The sequence below is a fragment of the Bombina bombina genome, chromosome 6, assembly GCF_027579735.1.
Source record: "Bombina bombina isolate aBomBom1 chromosome 6, aBomBom1.pri, whole genome shotgun sequence".
NCBI classification, from domain to species: Eukaryota; Metazoa; Chordata; class Amphibia; order Anura; family Bombinatoridae; genus Bombina; species Bombina bombina.
In genome coordinates, this window is record NC_069504.1 from 742,361,054 (window position 1) to 742,380,971 (window position 19,918).

The 19,918-nt window shown below is 38.4% G+C and overlaps 1 protein-coding gene across 3 annotated transcripts in view; it reads right to left on the reverse strand.

The window, feature by feature from the left end:
- The window catches only part of ANK1 (ankyrin 1), a 789,047-nt gene that overhangs the window by 341,937 nt on the left and 427,192 nt on the right, over positions 1-19,918 (reverse strand). For all 3 annotated transcript variants that reach the window (XM_053717993.1, XM_053717995.1, XM_053717994.1), the window contains 3 exons: positions 16,488-16,586; positions 10,793-10,990; positions 9,360-9,458 (listed from right to left, as the gene is read on the reverse strand). In XM_053717993.1, coding sequence (XP_053573968.1) covers positions 9,360-9,458; positions 10,793-10,990; positions 16,488-16,586 — 396 coding nt within the window. The remainder of the gene's footprint in view (positions 1-9,359; positions 9,459-10,792; positions 10,991-16,487; positions 16,587-19,918) is intronic.

Consider the following 19,918-nt stretch of genomic DNA (forward strand, 5'->3'; position numbering starts at 1 on the left):
ATTTCTTCCTCATATTTTATAGTTTTTTTATAGTAAATTATAAGATCTGATGAAAATAATGGTATCTTTAGAAAGTCCATTTAATGGCGAGAAAACGGTATATAATATGTGTGGGTACAGTAAATGAGTAAGAAGAAAATTACAGCTAAACACAAACACCGCAGAAATGTAAAAATAGCCCTGGTCCTTAAGGGAAATAAATTGAAAATTGGCCTTGTCGTTAAGGGGTTAAAGCTTGTTCCATAGGAGTAAGACCATTACAGTATCTAACCACATCTTCCTCCTCAAAAAAAAAAAAAAAATGGCAGTCTGAAATATGACAAGTAAGGGAGACCACAAGCAAATAAAATTATTTTTGCAGAGAGGAAATAGAAGATTTTAGGGATATATATCACTGAAGCAGGGCCAATTCTATTATCTATAATGAGTCCTGGTGAGACCATTGGGACTCAGGCAGCACTTAAAAGGCCAGCACATTGGGAGACTATGGTTGTCTTAAATAATATATATGTGCCCAATTTACTTGTACATGATATGTATGTATCTCTTTTGCCTTTAGAATTCGGTGCAATTGTCAGGCTTAGACTGTAGTGGAAAGAAAGTTGGGGGATATTATTTTATTTTACGGCCCAGGCAGCATCATTAGAGCAATTCCTTGAGTCGACCCTGGTTTCAAGGGTATGGTATTTTCCTACTTCATTGCATGCAAGCAAGATCTCTACCCATTTGTATTTCAGTAATAGGGATGATTTTGACCTCTATAACAGACAGTAACTGTACCCAGCACCAAAAGACGGGATACATAGCCTTCTACATGTCACAAGCCTCTACCTCACAAATATACACAGACAAGCACAATCCTTTAATACTATTAATTTAGAATTTTTAATATAAATATATATATATATATATATTTGAAATAAGGCAGGTGAAAAAAGCAGACAAGAAACAACACAACATTAGTTGCAGGAGTATGCGAATAATATACGTAGAAATCAAACAGATGGGATGAAACAATGCAAGAGACTGGTATATGGTGACAAGAAATATGTTAAAGTGGGTGAAAAAGGTAGAGGGTTCAACAACATTTCTTTATTCTTAATAAATGACAAACATTCTAATACACAATAATTATAAGGAGTGAATGAAAATGTCTTACATGAAAAATGTAAACATGTAAAATGGCAATAAAAAGCAATTTAATCGGAATAACAGTTCAATAGCTGCAAATAACACATTAACCAATGTCCTTTACCAAAAAAAGCAATCTACTCTAATTTAGCAGGTCAGCATGTTTTATATAAGTTTATAACGGAACTGTTGTGAGACTTTTTTGGTAAAAGGAAAGGAAAAATAACACAGAGAGAGATAGATCAACAAACCGAAAGAAAGAAAAGTAACAAAAAGAGTAAACATTAGCTGACAAAAAGAACAAAGTGACAGAGGAAACATCCTTTGACAGAAAAAAAAAAAGAGTCAAAATGATACAGAAAACACAATTGACAGATATGGCTATCAGTTATCTATTATTTAGTGACATAGACCAGAGACTACTAGACCGTGTGTCTGCTCTAAGATCTGATGTGAACATATGACTGAAAAGGCCAACTAGATAGAGTCTGATGTAATGCCTGGTGTATGCATATAGGTCTTGATCACAATCTATCGGCCATTTGCTCCTGAAAATGATTTATGTTCTCTGGCCGAATTGGGAGCAAAACAACAGAATTTATGTTTACCTGATAAATTACTTTCTCCAACGGTGTGTCCGGTCCACGGCGTCATCCTTACTTGTGGGATATTCTCTTCCCCAACAGGAAATGGCAAAGAGCCCAGCAAAGCTGGTCACATGATCCCTCCTAGGCTCCGCCTTCCCCAGTCATTCGACCGACGTAAAGGAGGAATATTAGCATAGGAGAAACCATATGATACCGTGGTGACTGTAGTTAAAGAAAATAAATTATCAGACCTGATTAAAAAAACCAGGGCGGGCCGTGGACCGGACACACCGTTGGAGAAAGTAATTTATCAGGTAAACATAAATTCTGTTTTCTCCAACATAGGTGTGTCCGGTCCACGGCGTCATCCTTACTTGTGGGAACCAATACCAAAGCTTTAGGACACGGATGAAGGGAGGGAGCAAATCAGGTCACCTAGATGGAAGGCACCACGGCTTGCAAAACCTTTCTCCCAAAAATAGCCTCAGAAGAAGCAAAAGTATCAAACTTGTAAAATTTAGTAAAAGTGTGCAGTGAAGACCAAGTCGCTGCCTTACATATCTGATCAACAGAAGCCTCGTTCTTGAAGGCCCATGTGGAAGCCACAGCCCTAGTGGAATGAGCTGTGATTCTTTCAGGAGGCTGCCGTCCGGCAGTCTCGTAAGCCAATCTGATGATGCTTTTAATCCAAAAAGAGAGAGAGGTAGAAGTTGCTTTTTGACCTCTCCTTTTACCAGAATAAACAACAAACAAGGAAGATGTTTGTCTAAAATCCTTTGTAGCATCTAAATAGAACTTTAGAGCACGAACAACATCCAAATTGTGCAACAAACGTTCCTTCTTTGAAACTGGATTCGGACACAAAGAAGGCACGACTATCTCCTGGTTAATGTTTTTGTTAGAAACAACTTTCGGAAGAAAACCAGGTTTAGTACGTAAAACTACCTTATCTGCATGGAACACCAGATAAGGAGGAGAACACTGCAGAGCAGATAATTCTGAAACTCTTCTAGCAGAAGAAATTGCAACCAAAAACAAAACTTTCCAAGATAATAACTTAATATCAACGGAATGTAAGGGTTCAAACGGAACCCCCTGAAGAACTGAAAGAACTAAATTGAGACTCCAAGGAGGAGTCAAAGGTTTGTAAACAGGCTTGATTCTAACCAGAGCCTGAACAAAGGCTTGAACATCTGGCACAGCTGCCAGCTTTTTGTGAAGTAACACAGACAAGGCAGAAATCTGTCCCTTCAAGGAACTTGCAGATAATCCTTTCTCCAAACCTTCTTGAAGAAAGGATAGAATCTTAGGAATTTTTACCTTGTCCCAAGGGAATCCTTTAGATTCACACCAACAGATATATTTTATCCATATTTTGTGGTAAATTCTTCTAGTTACAGGCTTTCTGGCCTGAACAAGAGTATCAATGACAGAATCTGAGAACCCTCGCTTTGATAAGATCAAACGTTCAATCTCCAAGCAGTCAGTTGGAGTGAGACCAGATTCGGATGTTCGAACGGACCTTGAACAAGAAGGTCTCGTCTCAAAGGTAGCTTCCATGGTGGAGCCGATGACATATTCACCAGGTCTGCATACCAAGTCCTGCGTGGCCACGCAGGAGCTATCAAGATCACCGATGCCCTCTCCTGATTGATCCTGGCTACCAGCCTGGGGATGAGAGGAAACGGCGGGAATACATAAGCTAGTTTGAAGGTCCAAGGTGCTACTAGTGCATCTACTAGAGTCGCCTTGGGATCCCTGGATCTGGACCCGTAGCAAGGAACCTTGAAGTTCTGACGAGAGGCCATCAGATCCATGTCTGGAATGCCCCACAATTGAGTAATTTGGGCAAAGATTTCCGGATGGAGTTCCCACTCCCCCGGATGAAAAGTCTGACGACTCAGAAAATCCGCTTCCCAATTTTCCACTCCTGGGATGTGGATTGCAGACAAGTGGCAGGAGTGAGTCTCCGCCCATTGAATGATTTTGGTCACTTCTTCCATCGCCAGGGAACTCCTTGTTCCCCCCTGATGGTTGATGTACGCAACAGTCGTCATGTTGTCTGATTGAAACCGTATGAACTTGGCCTTTGCTAGCTGAGGCCAAGCCTTGAGAGCATTGAATATCGCTCTCAGTTCCAGAATATTTATCGGGAGAAGAGATTCTTCCCGAGACCAAAGACCCTGAGCTTTCAGGGGTCCCCAGACCGCGCCCCAGCCCACCAGACTGGCGTCGGTCGTGACAATGACCCACTCTGGTCTGCGGAAGCTCATCCCCTGTGACAGGTTGTCCAGGGACAGCCACCAACGGAGTGAATCTCTGGTCCTCTGATCTACTTGTATCGTCGGAGACAAGTCTGTATAGTCCCCATTCCACTGACTGAGCATGCACAGTTGTAATGGTCTTAGATGAATTCGCGCAAAAGGAACTATGTCCATTGCCGCTACCATCAAACCTATTACTTCCATGCACTGCGCTATGGAAGGAAGAGGAACAGAATGAAGTATTTGACAAGAGTTTAGAAGTTTTGATTTTCTGGCCTCTGTCAGAAAAATCCTCATTTCTAAGGAGTCTATTATTGTTCCCAAGAAGGGAACCCTTGTTGACGGAGATAGAGAACTTTTTTCTACGTTCACTTTCCACCCGTGAGATCTGAGAAAGGCCAGGACAATGTCCGTGTGAGCCTTTGCTTGAGGAAGGGACGACGCTTGAATCAGAATGTCGTCCAAGTAAGGTACTACTGCAATGCCCCTTGGTCTTATCACCGCTAGAAGGGACCCTAGTACCTTTGTGAAAATTCTTGGAGCAGTGGCTAATCCGAACGGAAGTGCCACAAACTGGTAATGCTTGTCCAGGAATGCGAACCTTAGGAACCGATGATGTTCCTTGTGGATAGGAATATGTAGATACGCATCCTTTAAATCCACCGTGGTCATGAATTGACCTTCCTGGATGGAAGGAAGAATTGTTCTAATGGTTTCCATTTTGAACGATGGAACCTTGAGAAACTTGTTTAGGATCTTGAGATCTAAGATTGGTCTGAATGTTCCCTCTTTTTTGGGAACTACGAACAGATTGGAGTAGAACCCCATTCCTTGTTCTCCTAATGGAACCGGATGAATCACTCCCATTTTTAACAGGTCTTCTACACAATGTAAGAATGCCTGTTTTTTTATGTGGTCTGAAGACAATTGAGACCTGTGGAACCTCCCCCTTGGGGGAGGCCCCTTGAATTCCAGAAGATAACCTTGGGAGACTATTTCTAGTGCCCAAGGATCCAGAACATCTCTTGCCCAAGCCTGAGCGAAGAGAGAGAGTCTGCCCCCCACCAGATCCGGTCCCGGATCGGGGGCCAACATCTCATGCTGTCTTGGTAGTAGTGGCAGGTTTCTTGGCCTGCTTTCCTTTGTTCCAGCCTTGCATTGGTCTCTAGGCTGGCTTGGCTTGAGAAGTATTACCCTCTTGCTTAGAGGACGTAGCACTTGGGGCTGGTCCGTTTCTGCGAAAGGGACGAAAATTAGGTTTATTTTTGGCCTTGAAAGACCTATCCTGAGGAAGGGCGTGGCCCTTGCCCCCAGTGATATCAGAGATAATCTCTTTCAAGTCAGGGCCAAACAGCGTTTTCCCCCTTGAAAGGAATGTTAAGCAATTTGTTCTTGGAAGACGCATCCGCTGACCAAGATTTTAGCCAAAGCGCTCTGCGCGCCACAATAGCAAAACCAGAATTTTTCGCCGCTAACCTAGCCAATTGCAAAGTGGCGTCTAGGGTGAAAGAATTAGCCAATTTGAGAGCATGAATTCTGTCCATAATCTCCTCATAAGAAGAAGAATTATTATTGAGCGCCTTTTCTAGTTCATCGAACCAGAAACACGCTGCTGTAGTGACAGGAACAATGCATGAAATTGGTTGTAGAAGGTAACCTTGCTGAACAAACATCTTTTTAAGCAAACCTTCTAATTTTTTATCCATAGGATCTTTGAAAGCACAACTATCTTCTATAGGTATAGTGGTGCGTTTGTTTAGAGTAGAAACCGCCCCCTCGACCTTGGGGACTGTCTGCCATAAGTCCTTTCTGGGGTCGACCATAGGAAACAATTTTTTAAATATGGGGGGAGGGACGAAAGGTATACCGGGCCTTTCCCATTCTTTATTTACAATGTCCGCCACCCGCTTGGGTATAGGAAAAGCTTCGGGGGGCCCCGGGACCTCTAGGAACTTGCCCATTTTACATAGTTTCTCTGGAATGACCAAATTCTCACAATCATCCAGAGTAGATAACACCTCCTTAAGCAGAGCGCGGAGATGTTCCAATTTAAATTTAAATGTAATCACATCAGGTTCAGCATGTTGAGAAATTTTCCCTGAATCTGAAATTTCTCCCTCAGACAAAACCTCCCTGGCCCCCTCAGACTGGTGTAGGGGCACTTCAGAACCAATATCATCAGCGTCCTCATGCTCTTCAGTATTTTCTAAAACAGAGCAGTCGCGCTTTCGCTGATAAGTGGGCATTTTGGCTAAAATGTTTTTGATAGAATTATCCATTACAGCCGTTAATTGTTGCATAGTAAGGAGTATTGGCGCACTAGATGTACTAGGGGCCTCCTGTGTGGGCAAGACTGGTGTAGACGAAGGAGGGGATGATGCAGTACCATGCTTACTCCCCTCACTTGAGGAATCATCTTGGGCATCATTTTCTCTAAATTTTGTGTCACATAAATCACATCTATTTAAATGAGAAGGAACCTTGGCTTCCCCACATTCAGAACACAGTCTATCTGGTAGTTCAGACATGTTAAACAGGCATAAACTTGATAACAAAGTACAAAAAACGTTTTAAAATAAACCGTTACTGTCACTTTAAATTTTAAACTGAACACACTTTATTACTGCAATTGTGAAAAAGTATGAAGGAATTGTTCAAAATTCACCAAAATTTCACCACAGTGTCTTAAAGCCTTAAAAGTATTGCACACCAAATTTGGGAGCTTTAACCCTTAAAATAACGGAACCGGAGCCGTTTTTATATTTAACCCCTTTACAGTCCCTGGTATCTGCTTTGCTGAGACCCAACCAAGCCCAAAGGGGAATACGATACCAAATGACGCCTTCAGAAAGTCTTTTCTATGTATCAGAGCTCCTCACACATGCATCTGCATGTCATGCTTCCCAAAAACAAGTGCGCAATAGAGGCGCGAAAATGAGACTCTGCCTATGATTAGGGAAAGCCCCTAGAGAATAAGGTGTCGAATACAGTGCCTGCCGGTTATTTTACATAATTCCCAAGATTAAAATAATTCCTCAAGGCTATGGAGTATAAAATATGCTTATATATAAATCGATTTAGCCCAGAAAATGTCTACAGTCTTAAAAGCCCTTGTGAAGCCCTTTTTTTCTTTCTGTAATAAAAATGGCTTACCGGATCCCATAGGGAAAATGACAGCTTCCAGCATTACATCGTCTTGTTAGAATGTGTCATACCTCAAGCAGCAAAAGTCTGCTCACTGTTCCCCCAACTGAAGTTAATTCCTCTCAACAGTCCTGTGTGGAAACAGCCATCGATTTTAGTAACGGTTGCTAAAATCATTTTCCTCTTACAAACAGAAATCTTCATCTCTTTTCTGTTTCAGAGTAAATAGTACATACCAGCACTATTTTAAAATAACAAACTCTTGATTGAATAATAAAAACTACAGTTAAACACTAAAAAACTCTAAGCCATCTCCGTGGAGATGTTGCCTGTACAACGGCAAAGAGAATGACTGGGGAAGGCGGAGCCTAGGAGGGATCATGTGACCAGCTTTGCTGGGCTCTTTGCCATTCCCTGTTGGGGAAGAGAATATCCCACAAGTAAGGATGACGCCGTGGACCGGACACACCTATGTTGGAGAAATTGGGGTTTTTTTGCATTGGGACCAGAGTTTCTCTAGTGATCGCAATGCTATATCGCATTGTTTGTTAAAATCCCGCTGCTGTAAACAAGTTTTAAACAAAAAGCTCCGGAAAATTACTTTTGATGTGTAAATTAACTGGTTTTTAAATTAAAAACTGTGAGTTCTTCTGAAATTGACACATACAATAGCCTATTCACTGGAATGCTCTATTTTAAGGAAAATACTTATTTGCATGAGTGACATTGCCATCACAATATATCCTCAATACTCAGTATACATATATTGCCATATGTATGCCATACATATCTTGGCAGGATGGATATAGTTCTATAGTCACTCCAGGACAACCTCTTCAAATGGCGCTTTATTATATTTAATTTAAAATATAGAATGTAAGTCCCACTCACACTTTTCTGATTGTCACTAACAGTACTGGCATTATTAAAAAGAGGGGTTGCCAGACTATTTAATAAAAGATTAAAATATTAAATCGTAAAAACCCTAAATTATCACAATGGCAAATATTTAATAATAAAACTTTCAGTTGAGGGCAAAACGTGTTTTTTTTATTGTTTGTTAAAGGCCGTTTCTATTTTAAACTGTGTTTCTATGCAAAACACTTAAAATATATATATTTTTACATATATATATTTTAAACTGTAATTTATCACCCCGCTGCCTTGCTGCTTTGTATCTTTTTAAGAGACCCTTAAACAAGACATTACATTTGTGAGCAACTTTTTATAGGGGATGAGCCTCCAAGTCCAAACTCGTTCACAAAATTATTGAACTTGTAATCTGGAAGGAGCATTCAAGACCGTAAGTTTAATAAAGTATGCGCTATTGTGAACTAGTTTGGACTTAGCATGCATGAAGGCTCATTCCCTATAAAAAGCCATACATGATTGGGCCATTTTGTTTAAGGTTCTCTTGAAATTAGTTTTCCTGCAGATCTCTTTAGCTCTACATGATATCACATAGTCATCACAGCTACATATGTATATATCCCTATTCCCTATACATATGTAAATGTGTACTCTGTTGACTTGACTGTATGCAGCCTGTCCTAAAAGGATGAATGGAGCTTTAATGAATCATTACCATATATATATATAAACAAACCTCTAGAATGTCTTCAGTGGTCATTTTAGAGTCTTCCACATATGTGCACACAAATAGACTGGAAATAGCAATGAAATAGTCTAACAGATGTCTGAAAATAGGTATAACAGGGCTCTTATTAAAGGATCCGAAAAGCCTTTCGCAAGTGCAGGAATCAGCCAAAAATTGTGATTACGCCAAATCAAAAAGTAGCCTTTTTGTCCCACAAAGAGTAGAAAACGCCACTTCTGATATATTGTGATTAAAGTTATAATTGGAAGAGGCCTCAGGACCATCATTGTGGGTCTATAGCTGACAAGTTAAATGGGTTGACCTGAAATTCACCAGAGGCATAACACTGAACGTGACTGTGTCTGATCCTAACCTCTCTTATTGCTGTTCCCATGGTGATCTGATGACAGTCTAATATTTTTTTCAGCTGGCAACTATATTCACAAAGCAATACACACACAAAAACAAAACAAAAAAACAACATGCAGTTTCAGAAGAAACAACCAGTGGCAAAAGAAACATACTGACAAAGAAAAGATCAAATAACAAAAGGAAACATCCTTTGACAAAAGTAGTACAGTGATACAAAAAATAAAAACAGTGAAAGTGCAGAGTATTCATTAGTACAGAAGTCACCTTTCCAGCACTGTTGGGGTGAGCTCCTCTTTCAAGCAGGAGCTCCGCAATCTGAATCTTCCCGTATTTTGCAGCCACATGGAGAGGCGTGAAACCTTTCTGAGGGGAGACAGGGATAGGATGAAGAAGCTTTAAAGTAATGCGTAAAAACAGGGCAATGCACTGACAGGCAAGAGAGAGGAACTTGAGGAATGCAGTACTAGGGAACAAGACAGGATATAGAGAGACCACCTTAGCAAATGTTTAACAAAACTGCAGTGTGAGTGAAATGTTTTTCATGAACAGTAAAGAAAACATTGAGAAAATGCAAGGCCCTGTGGGATACAGTGCCATTAAAAAACTGACTGCAAAGGGGTGGTTCTAGAGCAAAAAATATAAATCAAAGTTAAATATAAGGGTTTGGATGTTTATGAATGGTCATAGGGGGGGCTCATCACCTGCTATCAATCAAAGCAACTGGCAGCATTCTGGTTTGGGGGTGATACAGTAATAAATAGGAATATCTAGCACCCTTCAGTACATCATAGGTCCTATAATGTGATGCCCTTCACACTGACAATGTTATACATTCAAGTCATAGTTTTGATATTGCTGCTACAATATATATATATATATATATATATATATATATATATATATATATATATATATATATATATATATATATATATAATCATGTTATCAGTGGCTCAAGTTTATCTCTTGGCTTTCTGTGATGAACCAATTGAATGATAACATTATAACATACTTATCTTGAAGACTATAAACTGATCTAATTCTCCTTACACATCACTGTTGTCTTCTTGGGTGTTAAACCAACAAAGTGAATCCAGAAGGTTCAAATTCTTCCTGACATATATGGAGAATGCTAAGGCTTGAATATTCTTAATTAAGTCATTCCCATGACCTACCTGTGCCTTTCTGCTGGGAACCACTATAGTCTTAAAGGCTGTGACCTCCCTGATATTCCAGTGGGGGGAAGGTTATACTGTAGTGAGCTGAACAGATGAACTGCTCAACTTGTCATTGCTTTAACACTTTATGCCTTAGTAGAAGCTTTAGGGTCTTTGAAGTTATGACAGAAAGTGACTTGCCGAAAACATTGTGCTGCCCAGAATAAGCTTCTTTTTTGGAGTTATTATCCTAAAATTCTCAGAATCTCTGGATTATTTTTTCGAGCAGATGATGTGGTGGGTAGATTATTACAATCATTATTCTATGTAGGTGCCTGTAAACTGTCCGGGTATATTACTTTGATCTTCTCTATGTGTGACACTGACTTTACCAGTTCCTATTGTACATTTGCTTGATATACCTGAACACATGGACAGCAATTTTTGAGCCTGCTTTTATTATAAAGTGTTGCTTGAAAGTCTTGAAAGTCAAGCAGAGTGAGTGTATGAACTGTAGAGGTATTCTACTTAGTAAATTACCTTGGTCATGGAGGTGTGGGCAGCCTGGTTGTCCAGAAGAAGCTCTGCTGTCTGCGTGTGTCCACCACGTGCAGCAAGATGCAGGGGTGTGTGTCCTGCAGTTGTGGGTGGGTCTGGGTGAGCTCCGTGTAACAGAAGCAAACGTACCATGTCAAGGTGACCGGAGCGAGCAGCAGCATGCAAAGGTGCCTGGTCATCCTTCAGAAGACAGAGATAAAGGAATTGGAAGAAAAAAAATTATGGTGGGAAAGGATACAATACACAAGTATTATAACATAACACATATGCCAAAAAGGTTTAGGAAGAAAAAATTAGGTAAAGATGGAAGGGACAAACATAAATGATAGATTTAGAACAAGTTTTCAGTGAAAATGGAACAGAGATTTAAAACAACTTACACTATAACATACAAATACTGTGTCACACACAATCTTTAAAGGGACACTGAACCCAAAATTTTTCTTTTGTGATTCAGATAGAGCATGCCATTTTAAGCAACTTTCTAATTTACTCCTATTATCAAATTTTCTTCATTCTCTTGGTATGTTTATTTGAAAAGAAAGAATGAAAGTTTAGATGCCGGCCCATTTTTGGTGAACAACCTGGGTTGTCCTTACCGATTGGACAGCACCAATAAACAAGTGCTGTCCATGGTTCTGAACCAAACATTTGCTGGCTCCTTAGCTTAGATGCCTTCTTTTTCAAATAAAGATAGCAAGAGAATGAAGAAAAATTGATTGATAGAAGTAAATTAGAAATTTGCTTAAAATTGTATGCTCTATCTGAATCATGAATGCAAAAATTTGGGTTCAGTATCCCTTTAAGACACACAGACAGTTTGCACTCATTTCACTAAAAATGTCAATATATACATTAAAAGGTATATGGGCTATATAATAAGGTATTTGACTGGACAGGGCTATAATCTTGTATGTGTGTATATATATATATAATATATCTATACTATAATCACGTCAGTCGGTGTCGTCAGTTGCAAACGCATCCTCAAAGGAATGTTGGCAGCGCGAGTTGCATCCCGGGAGATTCCGAAAATGGCAGGGTGGTGAAAGAAAGGTGGATTCTTTCACCACCCTGCCATTTTCGGAATCCACCTGGATGCAGGTTAGGCAAACCCGAAGCCTTAAAAAAAAAAAATAACAACACGCAACCGCTCGCACAAAATATAAAAAAAAAAAATCTACCCGCCCGCAAGAAGTATAGCAAAAAAAAAACTAACCTCCCGCACAAAGTATTAACAAAGTATTAACAAACACCTAAACCGCAAACACCTAAACCGCAAACCCCCACATCGCAAAAAATAATAAAGTAATTAATCCCTAATCTGCAAATAACATAATTAAAATATTAACCCCTCAACCGTCAACCCCTCACATTGCAATGAACCTAATTAACCTATTAACCCCTAAACAGACAAACCCCCACATCGATAAACCTAATTAACCCATTAACCCCTAAACCACCAACCCCAACATTGCAATAAACCTAATTAACCTATTAACCCCTAAACCACCAACCCCCCACATTGCAATGAACCTAATTAACCTATTAACCCCTAAAACGACAAACCCTCACATCGCAATAAACCTAATTAACCCATTAACCCCTAAACCGCCAACCCCAACATCGCAATAAACCTAATTAACCTATTAACCTCTAAACCACCAACCCCCACTTCGCAATAAACCTAATTAACCCATTAAGCCCTAAACCGCCAACCCCAACATCGCAATAAACCTAATTAACCTATTAACCTCTAAACCCCCACATCGCAATAAACCTAATTAACCTATTAACTCCTAAACCACCAACCCCCCACAACGCAATTAACTAATTTAATTACTAAGCCCCCTAATCTAACACCCCCTAAATTAACTCCAATACTAAGTTACACTTAATTAAAACCTAACAATAAATAACAAAAAAATAATCTAAAATTACAAAAAATAAAAAACTTTAAAATTACAGAAAAAAAATAAACAAAATTATCAAAAATAAATAAATTTAAACCTAATCCCTATGAAAAAAAGCCCCCCAAAATAAAAACACCCCCTAAACTAAACTACCAATAGCCCTTAAAAGAGCCTTTTGTAGGGCACTGCCCTAAATTAGAGGGACAGTCTACCATAGAATTGTTATTGTTTTAAAAGATAGATAATCCCTTTATTACCCATTCCCCAGTTTTGCATAACCAACACAGTTATAATAATATACTTTTTATCTCTGTGATTACCTTGTATCTAGGAACCTTCTTCCAGCCCCCGATCACATGACTGTGACTGTTTATAATCTATTGTCTTAAATTTAGCATTGTTTTGTGCTAGATCTTAAATAACTTTCTGTGCCTGAACACAGTGTTATCTATATGGCCCATGTGTACTTTCTGTCTTTGTGTTGAAAAGGGGTTTAAAAAGCATGTGAGAAGAGGCAGCCCTCAAAGGCTTAGAAATTAGCATATGAGCCTACCTATGTTTAGTTTAAACTAAGAATACCAAGAGAAAAAAGCAAATTTGATGATAAAAGTAAATTGGAAACTTGATTAAAATTAAAAGTCCTATCTGAATAATAAAAGTTTAGTTTATACTAGACTGTCCCTTTAAACAGCTATTTTACATTTAAAAATTACTAGATCCCCACCCACCAAACCCCCCAAAATAAAAAAAAAACAACACTAAAAAAACCTAAAGGGGCATTAGTATGGGCGTTGCTCTTAAAAGGACATTCAGCTCTTTTACTGACCAGCCCATTAAGTCCCTAGTTTTAAAAATAACGACCCCCCCCCCAAACCAAAAAAAAAATAAATCCTAACACTAAGCTCCAAATAGGTACTCACCGTTCCTGAAGTCCGGCAGAAAAGGTCTTCTTCCAGGCGGCTCCATCATCTTCTATCTTTATCCGGAGTGAAGGTGGCGTGGAGCGGACCTGGCTTCCCCGATGCGTGGATCCTCAGCAGTAACGGTCCTCAGTGGCGTGGAGGCTCCTCTTCATGTGATCGTTCATCGCACACTGAAGATTGAATGTAAAGTACCCCATATTTATTGGGGTACCTTACATTCCTATTGGCTGAAATTTTGAAATCACCCAATAGGATGAGAACTACTGAAATCTTATTGGCTGATTTAAACAGCCAATAGGATTTCAGTAGTTCTAATCCTATTGGCTGATTTCAAAATTTCAGCCAATAGGAATGCAAGGTACCCCAAATTGATTGCGGTACCTTGAGTTCAATCTTTAGTGTATGACAGACATCGGATGAAGAGGAGCCTCCATGCTGCCGAGGACAGCTGCTGCCGCGTACCGCCACCGCTGAGGACTGCCGCTGAGGATCCACGCGTTGGGGAAGACAGCTCCGTACCTCTGCGCCGCCGGTGAGGACCGCCGCTATGGATCCGCAGCTCCGCACCTACGCTTCGCCTTCACTCCGGATGAAGATAGAAGATGATAGAGCCGCCTGGAAGAAGACCTCCACCGGACTTCAGGAACGGTGAGTACCTATTTGGGGCTTAGTGTTAGGAATTTTTTTTATTTTTTTTATTTTTAAGATTAGGGATGTAATGGGCTGGAAAAGAGCTGATTGCCCTTTTAAGGTCAGTAAAAGAGCTGAATACCCTTTTAAGGGCAATGCCCATACAAATGCCCCTTTAGGGGCAATGGGTAATTTAGGCTTTTTTTAGAGTTAGTTTTTTCTTTATTTTGGGGGGTTTGGTGGGTGGGGCCCTACAAAGCCCTTTTAAGGGCTATTAGTAGTTTAGTATAAGATTAGTGTTTTTATTTTGGGGGGGATTTTTTATTTTTATAGGGGTATTAGTTTAGGTTTACATTTTTCATACATATATACACATATGAAAACATATATTTATATTTATACACTTTGGAGTCCTTGCCACACAAATACCTTTGAATATGAAAATGAATATTCATTTAATTTTAATATTTGTATTATGTTTTACTGTGTTTTTAATGTAAATATTTCACATTCTAATGTTCTTCACATAGAAGAGAATGTTCTTTGTATTTTAAAATTCATAATATATATATATATATATATATATATATATATACACTGTATATATACACACATGCATATATTTTACAAATTATTATATATATATTTATATATATATATATATATATATATATATATATATATATATGTAGGTAAATGAAGGACGCACTCTCCGGGACTTAAACAACAAGTATTTAATAATACAGAAAACCCCGAAACGTCACCTATTCTGTATTATTAAATACTTGTTGTTTAAGACCCGGAGAGTGCGCCCTTCATTTAAAAAGTAAAAAACCAGCAGCACGGCTTTATTATTGAAAACAGGAACCTTTATTCCATTATACAGCAAACATGCAAGTGGTGGACAAAACATCTGACATGTTTCGCGCCCTCTAGTGGCGCTTCATCATAGACTAAGGATAGTACTCTGAAGTCTACCTTTTATAACGGCCAAAGGCAATTCATTAAAATGCGTCCTTCATTTACCTACATGTGCATTCTTTGTATGCACCCTGGGCAACTTTCAGGAGTTACAGTGCGTGCAGAGCCCTGGGGACTTTTCATATATATATTATATATACTGTACAAGACTGAAGGGAAACGGCACACACCATCACTCCAACCACCTGGTGCCATCATGTCTGCACGGCCTCCATTGACAAAGGCTCCTGCGAGAGCCGAAACGTTTGAGTTCAGGCCCTTGTTACACTGCTTGTGAATTAAAGGCATCTTTGGAATACCCTGTTTGTGCCTGCTCTTTTGATAACCCTGGAGACACGGATGCCAACCGTGGGGATTATCTGCTATTGATATATATATAAAAATAAAAAGAGCTAGCGATAAGTGTTGAAGTCTATGTATGGATGAAGTTAACGTGGTGTTTTGCTCTTTCAATTAATGAAATGTTTGCTAACCCACAGACGTTAAAATTTACTTTTAGCAGTGTTATCCCATGAGAGAAAAAAATATTTAGTGCACTTGTAACTTGTAATCTGGCCCAGAATAAGGATAGGAAAGACCCCCACCATACAATAATATTTTGGCAGTGCCATAGCACAATGAGATTAAATTTTAGATTTAAGATACATTGGGCTAGATTACAAGTGGTGCACTTTTGTTTGCGCGCAAGCGAAATCGGGTTTTCACGTCCGTTTGCGCACATATTATATTCTGCTCGTATTACAAGTTGAAAATAAATGTGAACACGTGAGTGCAATTGCAACTTAATTGGTACAAACCAGAACAGCTGTGAGAAAATTAACATAAAGAATACAGTGGCTAAATGGGCTGACTGATTTGTTACAAGGCCAAATAATAATAAGATAGCTGACCTTTGAATGTAAGCATTCAACTAAAGAGTTAAATAAGACGATGAAGTGGCACGTTGTACGTCAGATGATTTTTATTTTACTTTTACTTGTCGGCCAGTAAGACACAGAGTTTCTGGCCATGTTTGTAATGCATAAGTGTCGCTGCCACTCATGTATAGATACTGCACAGCACGCTGAAATACTATACTGTCTGGTTGAAAACTGGAAACCTGGCAACCCTAGTCTGCCCACACATACATTGTTCCACTCAAATAAACTATGTCTCCCAGAAACAAATCATGCAATTTCACAAGTGCTAGACATAAAATGTTAAACATCATCGCCCACACTCTAGACTCACCTTCGCTCTCGCGTTGACTTTTGCTTTGTTTTGCAGTAAAAATTCTGCCACATCTGTATGAGCTGCCCGAGCTGCCATGTGCAAGGGTGTCTCTACTTTCTGTAATACAATGAAATGCAGAATTATGTTGTATTAGTGTAAAATAATAGTTTTTTCTTGTGTCTTGTAAAAGAGAAGAATGTGTGCTCATTTGGCATATTTAAAAATGGTGTTATTCTGTTGTTATAGTGTTGTTGTATTATGTTTTCTTGTCAAAAGACCATTATAGTGATAAAATTAAATGCTCTAATTTGTTAGAACAAACGTACCAATGAGAGGAGCACTCAGCAATTCCGTGAATAAAAAATTAACTTTTATTTCGCTTAGCAGCTTGCATTAAAATCTTCTGTTACAATAACAACATCTAATAAACAGATAGAACAGCGTTCTCTTGCTTACGCGTTTCGGCGACAGGTGCTAAGACTTTTTTGTTTGTGTTTTGTTCTAATTTGTTAGAACACATGTCATTTTATCACTAAGGACACAATACTGCTGGTCATGAGCAGAAATTGATGCTGATCCAATCAGCAGTGCTAGACACATGACCCAGCTGTGTAAAAAGTTCTGCTGATTGGATCAGCGGCAGTTTCAGCTTTGAACCATCAGTGGTCTGTGGGCCCCGAGTGGTACTTTAACTGTGTATTTAACCACTTTGTGGGTGGTAAACACACAGCTTTGATAAAACGACATGCTCTAACATATTAGAGTGTTTCATTTTACCACCATAATAGCCCTTTAAGTTATGGTAGACACCTCATTATATTATGTTACTGTTGGTAAAATTATATATTTGTTTAATTACCATAGTAATAGGCAATGTCAGACGATTCTGAGGTAGAAAAACCCAGAATAGACATTTATCTCTATGATGTAATACATATAATCATTTTTATTTTATTTTAATTTAATTGTGTGGTCAAGTGTATGTTTACGTATCATTATTTACTTACTGTATATTCATGTACATTAAGGGTTAAATTAATTTGTTTTTCTTCTTTTAAAAGAGAATATTGTGAATCTGCTTTTCAGACAAGTTGTTTTTCTCATGAGATAATAAAATATGGACTCCCTGTTGGTTGTGGTTCAAGGTTATTAACTTTGTTCTTCTACCCATATACACAAGACCCCAGGTGTCACATTTTGTTCAGGGTGTCAGAAAGGAGTTTTCAATGTTTGCATTTTCTCTCTCATTCAAGGATAATTAAGACAATAGAAAACTAATTCTAATTTTGGTGTATGTTTTTTGTAACCGAATTATAGTGCCATAATGTATTGAGTGGTTATACATAAAAGTACTATGCTTCTATCATTGATTATATTATCATTAGTAGATTACAAGAAACCAATAATTTAAAGACGTGTCAAAAAGCAGTGCTGTCATTTACATGTAGATTAGGTATCGCCTAGATTACAAGTGGAGCACTATCTATATTGCAGGACCACGCTAAGATTATCTCGCAATCTGGTATTACAAGTCCATGATATAATAGAATAACCAGAGAATGTTTTGCTTAAACATTGCTCATTTTACAAGTTGTCAGTTATGTGTTGCGCTCGAGTCAGAATATGAAATGATGGATACTGATGCACCTATTTCCAATGAGTCAAACAAAAGTTTCATTAAAAAAATAGGAGATTTTAGAAAGAAATTAACAATCTTATTGGTATGAGCTAAACCTAAATATTCTCTTTAAATTTTCTGTTTTAAAGCAACGTCTAGCTGCTCCATTAGGTGATCTATTTAATCAATCCATATTAACAGGAGTTATTCCAGATAATTGTGGAATAGCTAATGTAGTGCCTCTCCATAAAAAGTGCAGTAGGGAAGACTCTGGTAACTCCAGTTTTGTCAGTTTAACTTCAAAAGTAGGGAAATTAATGGAAACTCTTTTTAAGAACAGAATTATGAATTACACAAAGATAATAAAATGTACAGGACTACAAACACAAAGTTTTTTTCTTTAGGCAGATCATGTCAGATTAATCTAATTGAATTCTTTAACTGTGTAACTAAAGTGATATACCAGAGTGGAATGGTAGATGTAGTAAAGCATCTGACACCGTCCCACACAACACACAAATTCATAAACTGTGTTGCCTTGGTCTAGACTAAAAAATTATTGTGAAGTGGGTGGAAGGCTGACTTAAAGGGACACTGAACCCAAATGTTTTCTTTCATGATTCAGATAGAGCATGCAATTTTAAGCAACCTTCTAATTCACTCCTATTATCATTTTTTCTTTATTCTCTTGGTATCTTTATTTGATAAAGCAGGAATGTAAGCTTATGATCTGGCCCATTTTTGGTTCAGCATCCTGGGTAGCGCTTGCTGAAATTGTTTCTTTCAAGATTCAGATAGAGCATGTAAAATCACATGCTCTATCTGAATCTTGAAAGAAACTATTTGGGATCAGTATCCCTTTAAGAAAAGAAGAAAGAATGTCAGAATAAATGGAGTGTGCTCCGCAGCATTAGAAATTATCTAAAGTTGGAGTTGGTTCAGAAGTAATTGGCAGAAGCTGCTCACAAGACTGAAAAAATCATTTGAACAGACTATTGTTTCTGGGACTTTTCAGGAGTCTCGGAGAAAGATCAAGTAAAATGGCTGACTGGAGTTTTGCAGCAGTGTTCATGAAAATCCTGTTTTACTGTTAAAAGATTTGACTTTTCTGATAAATTCTAATCTTAAAAAAATATGCAACTATTGGTGCACTTTGTGTTTCTTTTTTTGCATTAAGTTTTACTTGATCTCCAGTATTACTAGAGCTGTGAGGAGCAACTGGGAATTATTCATTAAAGGCTTAAAATCATACATATTCATTTTTTTTTATATGTGACTGTAAGACACTATTTTTGATATTTTCATTGTTTTTTTACTTTCATGCTTTATAATACACTATTTTTGATATTTTACATTTTTTTTACTTTCATGCTTGAATTTTATTTATAATACACTATTTTTAGTTTGATATATTTAAGGAGTTTGGTGCTGGTGGGGTGTTTGAAAAAGGGGAGGCCATTGTGTATAATAGGAAGTCTAGCAGTGTATTTAGGGTAATAAACAGTGGGGGTTCAAGTCAACATGGTTAGGGATAGGTTTGCCACCTCAGCCATGTTTCCTGGACACTTATGAGTTATGAGTTACACATGCTGCAGGGAGGAACATGCATTGTGTTTCTGGACAGCACTAATCATATTCCTCCCTGCACACCCTGCAGCATGTATAACTTATAAGTGTTCTGTATTTTAAGGGACGGGTGGCAAACCTAGTTAGGGATAAAAGTATGAATCAGGCCAAAATCAGGTGTAGGAAATAGGATAACATAGTTAGGATATTTTGCAGTGGGAGTGATCAGGCAAAAGGGTTAAGATTTTTTTTGCTTTGGGGGAGG